This window comes from Salvia splendens, chromosome 11 (assembly GCF_004379255.2).
Source record: "Salvia splendens isolate huo1 chromosome 11, SspV2, whole genome shotgun sequence".
In the NCBI taxonomy this organism is placed as follows: domain Eukaryota; kingdom Viridiplantae; phylum Streptophyta; class Magnoliopsida; order Lamiales; family Lamiaceae; genus Salvia; species Salvia splendens.
Genome location: NC_056042.1, coordinates 33669392 through 33682724, shown reverse-complemented (window position 1 = coordinate 33682724; position 13333 = coordinate 33669392). Strand labels below are relative to the sequence as shown.

The following is a 13333-nucleotide window of genomic DNA, read 5'->3' as shown; positions in this document are numbered from 1 at the left end:
TATAGTTCGACTAGTTCTTATATTTTGTTTGTTGGTTGTTACTATAAAGATAATGAACAAGTATATCTTATGTATTTGTAAATTGATAACACCAATAATAAACTTTTCAGATATTAAAAACTATAATAAATGGAGAACACAAAAAATATTAAGTTTAACAAGGAACGATGCTCACGGATGATATGTATCATACTAACATTTTCTTTTTTCATAATCCTAATATTAATAAAGTTCTTTTGTAGCCAATCGAAAAGATTAATTATCATTAATTTTTTTAAAAAATTGAGTTGAATTTATAAATTAATTACATGCATTATTCAATAATTAATCCTATTAATCAATTTTGGAGATTACATGAAGAGGAAAAATAGATGCATTTATTGTGTTGTCTTCTCTATTTTGCCGCCAATTTCACCAAATACACACTCTCACACACAGAGTAACAGAGGCGGCGTTGATGGAGAAACAGAGCGGGCACGGCAAAGAAATGGCGGCATTTCTGATTCAGAATCACTTGGACGAGCTCCGAAGTATCATCCTCTCTTCCGATCCTCGCCTTCACTATCCTCTCCACGTTGAGTATGTTTTTTTTTTCCTCTTACGCGCTTCGTCACTGTTAATTCGATTTCTTAAATCATGGAATCGTAGTTCGCTCCTGCTGTGATCTCCTACTTGACGATTTTAATTAAATTTCGGTAACAGTTTTGCTGAATTAATGGATGACAATCCACCATTGGCACACCTAATTTTCGAACACCCTAAGGAATTTCTACCTCTCTTCGATGATTCTGCTGTCTGGGCTCAGGTTTCATTTATACTCTACTTTCAGTTTGTAAATTGAGTGCTGGATATACATGAATAGGGTGTAAGATGCTGTTTGTTCAGTTATGACTTGAGTTTTACTCAACGAGGCTTCTGAAAATTTCTTTCCCTGTGTTTGAACTGAACCTATAGAGAGTTATCTTTGAGGATTTCAAGAGAATGGAGAATGCTAGTGTAAAGGTATATACACACATTCGGATAAATGTCGCTGGCTCTCCTCTTGAATGCCCTGGTTAGTGATTTGGTTGTTGTGGATTGAGTTGGGATTATTTTGGTCCACCGCCTCTTTTGTTTGAAAAGATCTATTTTCGTATCCATTGATGTTGCGCAGAAACTTTTCCAAGTATTGGACGTGTGAGAGTAAAGCATCGGGGAATTCTTCTCACTCTCAAAGGCACGGTAATTAGGACTAGTGCAGTCAAGATGATTGAAGGGGAGAAGATATATGAGTGTAGAGTGTGCAAACACAGGTCTTGTCTTGTGCTTTTATATGCTCGATTCTTTTGGACTACTTGTTGAGTAAAGTAATGATCACAAATGATGTAAAGTCAGTATACAACTATACATCATAATAACTAACTTTTGAGATATTAAGGTTATAAAAGAGCTCATCCTTTTCATTGCAAAATTGTGCTTCCTTCATGATTTGTTTAGGAACTTATAGTAGGATGCATGATGCTTAGAAGTTACTAACTTTCTTGCCTTATAGTAGGAAATGTGATGCCTAGAAGTTACTGACTTCTCGCCTTCATAGCAGGAGACTTGAAGCTTAGAACTTCCTTGCTTTTGTGCATCCATGGCAACAACGGTTTATTGATAACTTCTCATGAACTTTCAGTGTGCAATGCTTTTCGGTGCTTATAGATCACCTGTTTTGATGTGGATCTAAACTAGTCAACTGAAACAAAAATTTATCTGTAGGTTCAAAGTGTACCCAGAGGTGGAAACTGGAAATTCCATACCCCGTCCTACTTTTTGCCCTTCTCAGGTATATTCTAGAGCTATACTAGGTCAGTATACTTTTCCGAAAGACAGCCACACTATTTTACTACTACTTACTATGCAGCCAAAGAAGTAATACGTTTCTGCTTGTTTCTGTTTAAGTCATACGTATCTTGTATGTGTGTCAACTATATTCTTGCTGAAAGACCTTATGGGTTGACATATGTACTATCTACTTTTTTGCCTTTATCCTGTACAAGACCTAGGAACACACTGCTTACGGTTAAAGCTAAGCTAATGATAAATTGAACTAAAGTATAAAGATGTGCATCACTGTATAAGGAATGAGACCTAAGTGATTCAGGACCTGAGCCTGCACTGCCAAATTTGGATAAGTGCACGTGTAGCTTGAAAATCATAGAGAGATAGGTTTGCTTCCATAGGGATTGAATTTGACGGAATGTTTTTTTTTTCTTGTGGCCTCTTACCCTGCTTGTTACATCATATGAGCTCTATGTTGTTCTTTGTAGAATTGTGAAAGCATACGGTTCCAGATAATAGAAGAAAGAAGCATATGTCATGATTATCAGGAAATTAAAATTCAAGAAAGCACACAAGTTTTAGGTGTTGGAGCTATCCCTCGTTCAATCCCTGTTATCCTGAAGGATGATCTTGTTGACATTGTTAAAGCTGGAGGTACTTATTGCGACAACCTTATTTTCTACATCCATTTGAGGTATGAACTGGTAAGCTTGTGTAGTAATGGTTTCTAGTTTCCCTTTCAGATGATGTGATTGTTACTGGAGTTTTGACAGCTAAATGGTCCTCAGACATGAAGGACGTGCGTTGTGACCTCGACCCTGTACTGATTGCTAATCACGTCAGGTACCATATAGTAATGGTTTCTAGTTTCCCTTTCAGATTATGTGATTCTTACTTTACCAATTGCACATTAAAACCTATGTCATACACAACTATGTCTATTTTTGGTGGACAGAGGTAGTATATATTAATTCTGTACGTATACCTTTTGTATGTTCAAAACCATAACTTGTTGGTGTAAGTAGTTATGGTCGTAAGTTATACTTTCTTGTTGAGCTGTAAACAATGAAATTTAATTTGATATTGCAAAACAGTTATGTTCAATGTGTCTAACAACTTATATGCTGGCAAGATATTTCTTTCTTCCTTTTTCCCTTTCTTAGTCATTCCAACTCCTGGTGAAATATTTTTGGGCCTGTAACATTTTCTTGATTTATTTATTATGCCTTTCAGGAGAATGAATGAGTTAAAGTCAGATGTAGATATTCCTGAAGACATTATTTTGAAATTCAAAAACTTCTGGACCAATTTTAAGGACTCCCCATTGAAAGGTGGAAGATGCTATTGTCCCTGACATATTCTATTCACTGCTAGACTTCTCTATGTTTGATATGACCATCATTAACTGTATAGGAAGAAATGCCATTCTTCGAGGTATCTGCCCACAGATATTTGGACTCTTTACTGTCAAGCTTGCAGGTAATGAGTTTCCTTTAGTTCATCTAGTGAATTCGAGCATTTAAACATTACTGCTTCTAATATAACTATGTGATTTCTTCCTGCTAAAATTTCTATTTCATTTAGTTGCGCTAACGCTTATTGGAGGTGTTCAACATGTTGATGCTTCTGGAACAAAGATCCGAGGAGAGTCCCATTTGCTTTTGGTGGGAGATCCTGGTAAAATATGGAATTCTTCATCATTTGATGCATATTCTTGTGCTTTCCATTTGGCTTGTTAGCTTCTATCATATCATTCTACTTGATCTGATTTCCTGTTCAAAACACACTATTGAAATCTTTTCAGTATTACTGGATTTAATAGTTCATCTTATTGGTGCTATGAATTGGGTGGATGAAGTTAGTCTTCTGAGTTTTAAAGATGTCTAATTACTTGATTTTACTAGGCACGGGAAAGTCTCAGTTCCTAAAATATTCTGCGAAGTTGAGCAATAGATCTGTAATTACCACTGGGCTAGGGAGCACTAGTGCTGGACTGACTGTCACTGCAGTCAAAGATGGAGGTAGTGCTTTCTGGCTGTTATTCTTCTTGACCTTTATTTTGCTCTTCCTGTGCACCTATAAATAACTGCATGTTTCTTATCAAGTTCTTCAATATTTAAGTATATATATTTTGCATTATGCAGTTATGCTAAATCATATTGATGAATTATTTTAGGGGAATGGATGTTGGAAGCTGGAGCCCTGGTGTTAGCAGATGGTGGTCTTTGTTGTATAGATGAGTTTGACAGGTAGAAACTGTCAGATCTTTCTTTACTTCATTAATTTAGTTTCGGAATTACATTTTGTCTACTATTAGGCTTCTGCATTTTATCTTGTTTTTTTGTTTTAGAAATTTATCTTAAGGCAACCGTTTTAGCTGTTTTGCATAGGGAATTTTTATGAGCCACAAACTTGAAAGCATAGTAAACCCCTCCTCCCCAAGTTACCCTTTCTAACCTTTAATTTCACTTTATTCATTGAAACTAAGATAGTTCAATTTGAAGGGAACTGCGTGAGAGAGATGGGAAGGGGGCATAGGTGTCAGCAGCAAAACTTAAAAATGAGGAGTGTTTTATTTATTTACCGAATCATTTTTTATTAAATCAAGGGTATTTTTACCCTTTCACAAATGATGTGGCTAAAAATAATTATGATCTTAAGTTTGTGGCCAAATAAATCACTACCCAAAATGGCTATCAGATTATAAATGCTATCCAATTTGATCCCATTCCCCACCCCCCCTCACCGGGCAAGATACGTATGTTTTTGAGGTACTATATTAACATTTTCTCTTATAGCATGAGGGAACATGATAGGGCAACTATTCACGAAGCTATGGAACAGCAAACCATAAGTGTGGCCAAGGTATGTAGAAACTCTGCAGGTTATGTCCCATGTAACTGGTGGAGTAGTTTCAATCTTCATTTAAATATAACTTCCATCACTTTTGTGTTATGTTTGATCGGTGCAAGCACACACATCTGTGTATGGTATATATCGTATATGGGATGTCTGACATGCACCTTTATGACCCCAATTTTTATTTATTTCTACAAGCTTTTTTTGGTCTCAAAACATGTTGGTTTTGTGGCTGACATAATCTAACAATTTATTATAAGCTGCACATCAACAACGCTTCCTTCAAACCCAATAGTTCTGTTGTTATGTTTAATCCAGAATTTAGATTGAAGATTTAACCTTCATATTTTAACCAATGCTTAAGATGACTGTAATTGTGATATCTTCAGGCTGGTCTTGTAACAACTCTGAGCACAAGAACAATTGTTTTTGGTGCAACAAATCCGAAGGGACATTATGATCCAGACCAGCGTATCCTTCTCTAAGTGGGGCCTTGATATTGTAAATGGATAATAATATCTGTTCCAGTTTTTATTGTCCAGATCCTTGAAAATTTCTTTTAGATGATTTCAAAGATCTATAGCTGTCAATTGAATTTTCTCCTTTGAGTTATATGTCTGTAATCTGTAACCTATGCTAGCACTGTCTGTCAACACTGCACTCTCTGGACCCTTACTGAGCAGATTTGATATAGTGCTTGTCCTCTTAGATACAAAAAATCCAGAATGGGATTCAGTTGTTTCATCTCACATTCTTTATGAGGTAATAAAAGTGATATTGGTAGTATTGTAATGTCATGAAGCAATTAACTGTCTAATCTGTGTTGTGTATTTCCTCCTTGAACTTTATTTGCAGTCTGAAGAGAATAAAGGAAAGCAGGATAAAAATTTATCTGACATGTGGTCTCTTACCATGCTAAGGAGGTAAGATATTTTGGTAGCAATTTCAAGTTTCAGGCGAAAATTTGTATAAACACTCCCGATCTGCTTTGCCATGTTAGGACATTGTATTTCTAGTGGTACAATATGGATTTAATGTCCTTTTAACTCCCTCAGTTCATTTGTTACGATCCCATTGTTTACCTATGCCTTCGCAATCTGTAGCACGTATTAGCTGCACTATTAATTTTTATTTTAGTTCACATTTTTGCTTTTCTTTTTTCATCTTGGGTGCTCTCATATAAGTTTTGCTTTACTTTGTTAAGAAAACTGCTTTCGCAACCAAGTGTGGCTGCTACATCTTTCATATCATGTTGCTAAGTGTCTAATATGACTGTCCTTTGATATTGTAATATCCTTACATGTTTCATTTGGGAGAACGATTATAATATGTCAAAGAGTGACTTTGTTTTCAGGTACATTCATTTCGTGAAGGGATATTTCAGACCTGTTCTTACAAAGGAGGCTGAAAAGGTCATATCAAGCTATTATCAACTCCAAAGACGGTCTGCCACTCTCAATGCAGGTCTTCCATACTCATCCCTATAGGTTCTTTTTCCTTGTAGTTGGTTTAACTAGAATTCGGTCACAGCCAGAACAACTGTCCGGATGCTGGAAAGTTTGATTCGCCTTGCACAAGGTTAGTATTCGGTACACTTTCAGCATCTTATATTTACCTTCCATTCGGGCTCAAAGTCATCAATGTTTATAGCGCATGCAAGGCTGATGTTCAGAAATGAAGTCACTCGGTTGGATGCAATCACTGCTATATTATGCATTGAATCATCCATGACAACCTCCGCAATTGTGGACAGTGTCGGGAATGTATTGCATTCCAATTTTATGGACAACCCTGATCAAGAATGTATCCTTTTCTTCCTCCCATACTTCCATATGCATGCTGAGAACTTCAGGACATACACTGGAGTTTTTTTTTTCCAAAAAAAGATATGTGCACGAAATAATATGCATATACTAGTCTACATACAACTTGCAGAATCTCATATCAATCCTTGTCGGAAGTGTACGTATGCATGAAACTGTGCCGGTTACACCACTGTTTCTGTTGAACACTAAACACATGATGATTCTACAGTACATCACACTGACCGTGGTAGCAGTTTTAACTTCTTAAGCAGTCCGAGTCTAACAATTCCATGATGCATCATTTTCTTTTAGTATTCTTAACTAGTTTAAATGAGGTTGCCCCATGATCATAATCGACTTTGGTCATGTTCATAAATGGATGTTGAAAAGCATTTTTCTGGTAACAGTACAAATAAGATCTCCATGATATAATATATTTTGGCTATTCCTGACTAAAGCACTACAGATGCCAAGCAAGAAAGGCTCATCCTTCAGAAACTGAGATGCATAGAGGATTTTCCTGCGATAGATATTGCTAGTGATTAAGTTGTTTGAGGATGGGTGCATGACTCCACTGCTGCTGGAAAGATGCTAAAAAGGTAACAAATGTTTCTTGAGATAATCATCTGTTCAATTCTAAGATTTTGGAGAGAGAGTCAATAGAGAGCAGAAAGTTCAAGGGTATATGCATGATAATCAACATCTGATGTAGCTCTTGAAATGTTCAGCATATCGAGTATCATATTCAATTAATTTAGGTAAGACGGTACTTTTTTACCTTTTTTTTTCTCCTCATTTTAACATTTACTTCTTCATTTCTCAAATTGATCTTTTTGCAACCATTTGTGTTCATCTTTTTCTTTAATTTAAGCTCCTTTCTAATCCCCTAATCTCTGACAATTGGACTTCATCTACTCTGCTTAAGAGCATCTCCAAGGGGAGAGGTAAACTAATATAACTAAATTTATCTTTTTTTTTCATGAAAAATCATTTTCCAAGGGGAGATGTATTTGAGAAGGTATTATACCTTTTCTCATTTTGAAGAGGTATCTTTACCTCCCCATCAATGGAGAGGTAAAATCTTATAACTACCATATTTGCATTTTTTTCATGAAAAAACCTTCTCCATGGGGAAATGTATTTGAGAAGATATTACACTTTATGTTTTTCAATGCATTTTGTACCATTATTTTATTTTTTAAAAATAATTTACCTTTTTATATACTTTTTCCCTTTGAAATGTGTTAATTTTTAAAAGGGTATATTTCACTTTTTAAGAAGGTAAATACATAAGTATATTTTTTTATATACGAGATGCTCTAAGAGTTAAAAAATGAGTCCGGGCAAATATAACAAAACTAACAATAGAAAAATAAACAGATTTTTAGAGTGATTTACAAAATAATATTCTCTTCGTCCCATGTTACTCGCACTTTTCATTTTATGTTGTAAATTTGGGATTGATTTTTTAGTGTAATTAAATTAGAATTTTAAGTGTAATGAGACATCACTTAATAAATGAGCTCTTAACTTAAACTAACATATTAATTAAATGCATTAATTCTAACTTAAACTATGAATAGTATAGGAAGTTTGTGATGAGTCGAAAAGCAACAGTGCAAGTAACATGGGACGGAGGGAGTATAGTTCTTCCATTCCAACGTAGTAGTCACAATTAGAGATGTAATGATATTTTAGGAAGTGTTTGTTTAATGTGCTAACTTATGAGAAAAAAAAGTTATTGAATGTATTAATATAGTAAGGAAAAAAATAATAAAAGTAACTAGTAAGAGGGAGAAAATGTGGTTTGATGTGTTAATGATAGTTTCCCTTTTTTTAATGTGTTAATGATAGTTTCCTTTAAAAAAAAGTAGAAATATGACATTTTTTATGTGATAAATGAAAAAAGAAAAACATGAAATTTAGTCAAAAATATGATTCTCTAAACTTTAAAAATCTAATATAGTAAAATACTACTACTATTGTTTAAATTGTCCATCCCACATGTCTTGATTTGCAATTGCCAAATTTTGAGTTCATATCTTCATATTAAAAAATTTCATCGGTCTAACAATATTAACACCAACACAAGTTACACAATCTCATTATCAATTCAAAATATGCATGCTGCACATCTACAGACTACAATAGATTATCCGTAGACGGACTTCAATATTTTGTGATGGGATAATTGCAAACTTTACGATTTTTCTGAAAATTTGCCATTTAAAAATTTACTGCACAGGAAAGAAGGTTAAAAAAAATACTATTTGGAAATTAAAAGTAGAAAAATAGAGGAAAATATTGAGCTAATATTTAAATAAGTTAGATGTCCACCTCAAAATAACAGACATACATTCCATTACCAGCTTCATCACTTCATCTCTGTCTTCTCTCCCCTTCGTAGAGTCCGCCCTTCTCCAACACACACTAATTCTCCACTCTCCCATTTTGATCTCAATTTTCTCCCTCCCATTCCGATGGAGAGCTTAGTTCTCTACTCATCCTCCTCCACCACAACCGCCACTTCCTTCTCCCGCTTCTCTCTCCCCCGCCTCCGCCCCTCCGCCCATCTTCGCCCCCTCAAATCCACCCCCAAACCCTCCTTCCTCCACTCCCCCACCAATTCCCCTCTTTTCCCCCTCATTCCCAAGTCCATCCCCAAAAACCTCCCCACCCTCTCCGCCTCCTCCGCCGCCGCTGCCGGTGCCGCCGAATCCAAACCAGATTCCCCCACTCTCCAAGGCGCCAAGCTCCTCCCTTTATTCATCTCAGTCGCAATCGGCGTAATCGTCCGCTTCCTCGTCCCCAAACCCCCCGAAGTCACCCCTCAAGCGTGGCAGCTCCTCTCAATTTTCCTCTCCACCATCGCCGGCCTCGTCCTCAGCCCCCTCCCCGTCGGCGCCTGGGCCTTCATCGGCCTCACCACCTCCATCCTCACCAAGACGCTCTCCTTCACCTCCGCCTTCTCCGCCTTCACCAACGAGGTCATCTGGCTCATCGTCATCTCCTTCTTCTTCGCCCGCGGCTTCGTCAAGACGGGCCTCGGCGACCGGATCGCCACCTACTTCGTCAAGTGGCTCGGGAAGAGCACCCTGGGGCTGTCTTACGGCTTGACGCTGAGTGAGGCTTTGATTGCGCCGGCAATGCCGAGCACCACTGCTAGAGCTGGAGGTGTGTTTTTGCCTATCATTAAGTCACTGTCATTGTCGGCCGGGAGCGAGCCCGGTGTCCCCTCCAAGAAGAAGCTTGGATCGTATTTAGTGCAGTCGCAATTTCAGGTTTGTTGGCTGTTTGAATCCGATTTCGTGATTATAATCTTCTCTTTATGAATTGCATTCATCAATTTGGCTGGAAAGGAGCAATTTTGTAACTGCATTGATCATGTATTATGTGATTTAGTCCTTAGTTTTATGAACTATGCTGCATATTGTTCTAATGTTTTAGTATTGCATTTCCTCATTTTGGCTGTTTATTAATGAAAATGGCTTTTAATCAGTACTTGTGTGGTTGCAAGGGTAATGAATTTGTACTTGGAACCGAGAGAGAAAAAATGGTATGATTTGGCTTGTAAACCTTTATTGATATGTCTACTTTGAGACTGGGATATTTATTAACAAATTTCCATGAGCTTTTGTCCAATTAGTGAAAATGCAATACTTGTGTAGTTGTGAGAGTATTGAATTTTTAGTCAAAATCGAGAGAAAAATGGTATGATTTGGGTTGTAAACCTTCATTACTATCTCTATTTTGAGACTGGGATATTTATAGCAAATTTCCTTTAGTTTTTGTCCAATTAGTGAAAATGCATTATATAATCTTGTGAAGTGATCATCTGTGTTCCGCATTGACAGAATTTATTTTGGAATGGTTTGTGCCATGATCGCTTACTTGTCTCCCAATAACTCATGCATTCCCTCTTTTGATGTGTGACAGTCTGCTGGTAACTCTAGTGGTCTTTTCCTAACTGCTGCAGCTCAAAATCTGCTGTGTCTCAAACTCGCTGAGGAGCTTGGGGTTGTAATTTCAAACCCATGGGTTTCTTGGTTCAAGGCAGCAAGTTTGCCTGCATTTGTCTCTCTTTTGGCAACACCACTCATCTTATATAAGCTCTATCCTCCTGAAATCAAAGACACACCTGATGCCCCTGCAATGGCTGCAAAGAGGTTGGAGCTTATGGGACCTGTCACGAAAAACGAATTGGTTATGATTGGTACAATGCTTCTTGCAGTTTCTTTGTGGATTTTCGGGTACGTAATACTTTTTCAATCTAGTCATTCACATGTTTTCAATTCAAAAACTACTGATTCCCTATTGTTATAGAGACATCTTTGGGTGGAATATGAAATCTGAATGGCATTAGAGTCGTAGACTGTTTTTTATAACAACTCTATATATATCATAGTTTGGAGTTTGTACAATATTTACTGTTTGCATTTTATCACTACCCTCTCTCTCTCTCTATATATATATATATATATAAGTAAACGTGGGCCATGTTCATATCTCATTGATTCTGTGCCAGAATAGAGTTTTATGATAGATTATATATGCTTCAGATGCCACAGAAGTGGATGGCATTCTTGGAGAGTGACACTCTTTGCCAATTTTCTGATTTTACGTAGTTAGAAACTGATTACTAGGTAAAAGTTCTATAATGTTTTCATTCACAGAAAACTGATATGAGACGACCATATTCATGCAGAGATGCACTTGGCATTGCAAGTGTAGTTGCTGCAATGCTTGGTCTTTCGATCCTCTTGTTACTGGGAGTGCTAGATTGGAATGACTGCTTAAGCGAGAAATCAGCATGGGACACTTTGGCATGGTTCGCAGTTCTAGTGGGCATGGCTGGCCAATTGACAAATCTTGGCATCGTGAGCTGGATGTCTACTTGTGTCGCAAAAGCGCTGCAGTCATTGTCGTTGAGTTGGCCTGCTGCTTTTGGTGTTCTCCAAGCTGCGTACTTCTGTATCCACTACCTATTCGCAAGCCAAACTGGCCATGTCGGAGCATTGTACTCAGCATTCCTTGCCATGCATTTGGCATCTGGAGTTCCGGGTGTGCTAGCAGCACTTGCTCTAGCTTACAATACCAATCTATTTGGTGCGTTGACACATTACAGCAGCGGTCAAGCTGCTGTATATTTCGGAGGTACAGCTTCTCTTCATCCTAGTTTGATTTCCATTTCTCTCCAAAATCTTTCATGGTTAACTTACCTAAAATAGAATGTGATTAATTTTTGTGAACGACCCAAAATAGAATAAATTGTGAACCGATCTACTAGTATTTAAATTTCGAGTTATATGCCTAAAATTGTTGCCCCATCCCCACTATACAGTGCTTGTTCTTCGATATTTTGACTGACTAGTGTTCTCTGCAATTGTGTAAACAGCCGGATACATAGATCTTCCGGATGTATTCAAGTATGGCTTCATCATGGCCGTTGTTAACGCGCTGATCTGGGGAGTTGTCGGGGGATTTTGGTGGAAGTTCTTGGGACTCTATTGATTGCATACAATGGTGTAAGTTTTTGGCATCTGATCCATGTTCATTTCTGAGACACAATTTGGGAATTGCCTTTTTCTGATAGAACCTGAGAAAAGCCTACTTCAGCTGACAACTTAGGTTTGACCTTTTTCTTAGGCTCTCCAAACTTGCAAAGAAAATTATTTATCTTCTTGGAACGAACAAGAAATGGAATGAGTTTATGTGAAAAAAGAGCAAAGAAAGGGTTATTTTTCTTCATATTCTTCTTCTTTTTGAGAGTAATTTCACCAAATTCTGGTCTTGTCTGTGCATCTAAAATTGTCTCCAATTACACGAACATTCAATTATCTGCAATGCTCGATGACATTAATTTATCACTTCAACTATAAATAATAACATTAATTTGCCAAAAATGGAAGACCGTATGAAAAATGAGAACACTTGAAAATTCATGCATTTGAGGTGAAATGTACGGTCATGTGCAAAACCAAAATTTAGAAAAGTTGGGGTACTCATTTGTAAGATTTTAAAATTAGGACAAATTTGCAAATGTGGAAATTACATGTACTCAAATATGACCACAACTGTTGAACCATAAGACTGGTTTTTATGTTTTATGTATGTACTATGGAACAGATGGGCTATTTTTTTTATTGGATTTGAAATTCCATTTGACCAAAAAAAATACTAATGGAGCAACATAAGACTTGAGATTGCGCAAGATAATAAAATGCAAGAGGAAAAGAGAAGGAAGCAGGCATGGCGTCGGTCAAAACTGGCCACTATTTGTTGAGTTGATAGACTTCAATTTTGAAACCAGCTCAATCAATCTCTGTTTCTATATTTCAATATTTATATTTAATTTCCAGTCAATTTGGTTGGCTAGTTGCTTACTTGTCAACTTGGTTGCCTTGTATTAGGGCACCCATAACAATTGTCCACAATTGATTCGATCCGGGGATCGGTCTTAGTTACGGGTACGTGCACGGGGCGGCATATGTGGACGCTTGTATGGCTAATTCGATCCGGGGATCGGTCTTAGTTAGGGGTACGTGCACGGGGCGGCATATGTGGACGCTTGTATGGCTAGTCCAGCACTCGCCCATGCACACTAATCGTGTTGCATGCACCAAGCTCGTTAGTCAGCACCTCGCTTGTAATAAATTTTGATTTAATTTTGTTTAATTCATTAAATTCTCTTTCTACTATTTCAGTAAGTAATTGCTTTTCTTTTGCCGTTATCAATGGCTTTTTATCAAAGATTATTCTCTTAGTTTTCATATATCATCCTAATTCATTTACTTTTCTCTTAAATCATCCCTCTCTTATTCATGTACAACTCTTGCATTTCTCTCTCTCGTTAAAGTATATTT

At 37.0% G+C, this 13333-nt stretch overlaps 2 protein-coding genes across 3 annotated transcripts; both read left to right on the top strand.

Annotated features, from left to right (window-relative positions):
* Positions 1 to 400: 400 nt before the first annotated feature.
* LOC121755742 (probable DNA helicase MCM9) lies at positions 401 to 7232 on the top strand. The gene is made up of 20 exons (XM_042151111.1): positions 401 to 579; positions 703 to 805; positions 955 to 1054; positions 1154 to 1292; positions 1744 to 1810; positions 2295 to 2460; positions 2550 to 2649; positions 3040 to 3137; positions 3220 to 3285; positions 3391 to 3483; positions 3711 to 3827; positions 3983 to 4055; positions 4605 to 4671; positions 5055 to 5136; positions 5306 to 5427; positions 5521 to 5588; positions 6020 to 6129; positions 6196 to 6243; positions 6316 to 6468; positions 6937 to 7232. Exons 1-20 carry the CDS (start codon positions 458 to 460, stop codon positions 7014 to 7016), a joined length of 1974 nt encoding a protein of 657 aa, XP_042007045.1. The 5' UTR covers positions 401 to 457; the 3' UTR covers positions 7017 to 7232.
* Positions 7233 to 7976: 744 nt separating this feature from the next.
* On the top strand, positions 7977 to 13220 carry LOC121755743 (dicarboxylate transporter 2.1, chloroplastic-like). Of its 2 annotated transcripts, XM_042151113.1 has the most exons (5): positions 7977 to 9751; positions 10407 to 10720; positions 11176 to 11624; positions 11866 to 11995; positions 12881 to 13220. In XM_042151113.1, the coding sequence occupies exons 1-4, from the start codon at positions 8951 to 8953 to the stop codon at positions 11979 to 11981; spliced, it is 1680 nt and encodes a 559-aa protein (XP_042007047.1). In that variant the 5' UTR covers positions 7977 to 8950; the 3' UTR covers positions 11982 to 11995; positions 12881 to 13220. The 2 variants fall into 2 exon arrangements, with proteins under 2 accessions (XP_042007047.1, XP_042007046.1); XM_042151112.1 differs by lacking the exon at positions 12881 to 13220 and having other exon boundaries at positions 7979 to 9751; positions 11866 to 12218.
* Positions 13221 to 13333: the final 113 nt, after the last annotated feature.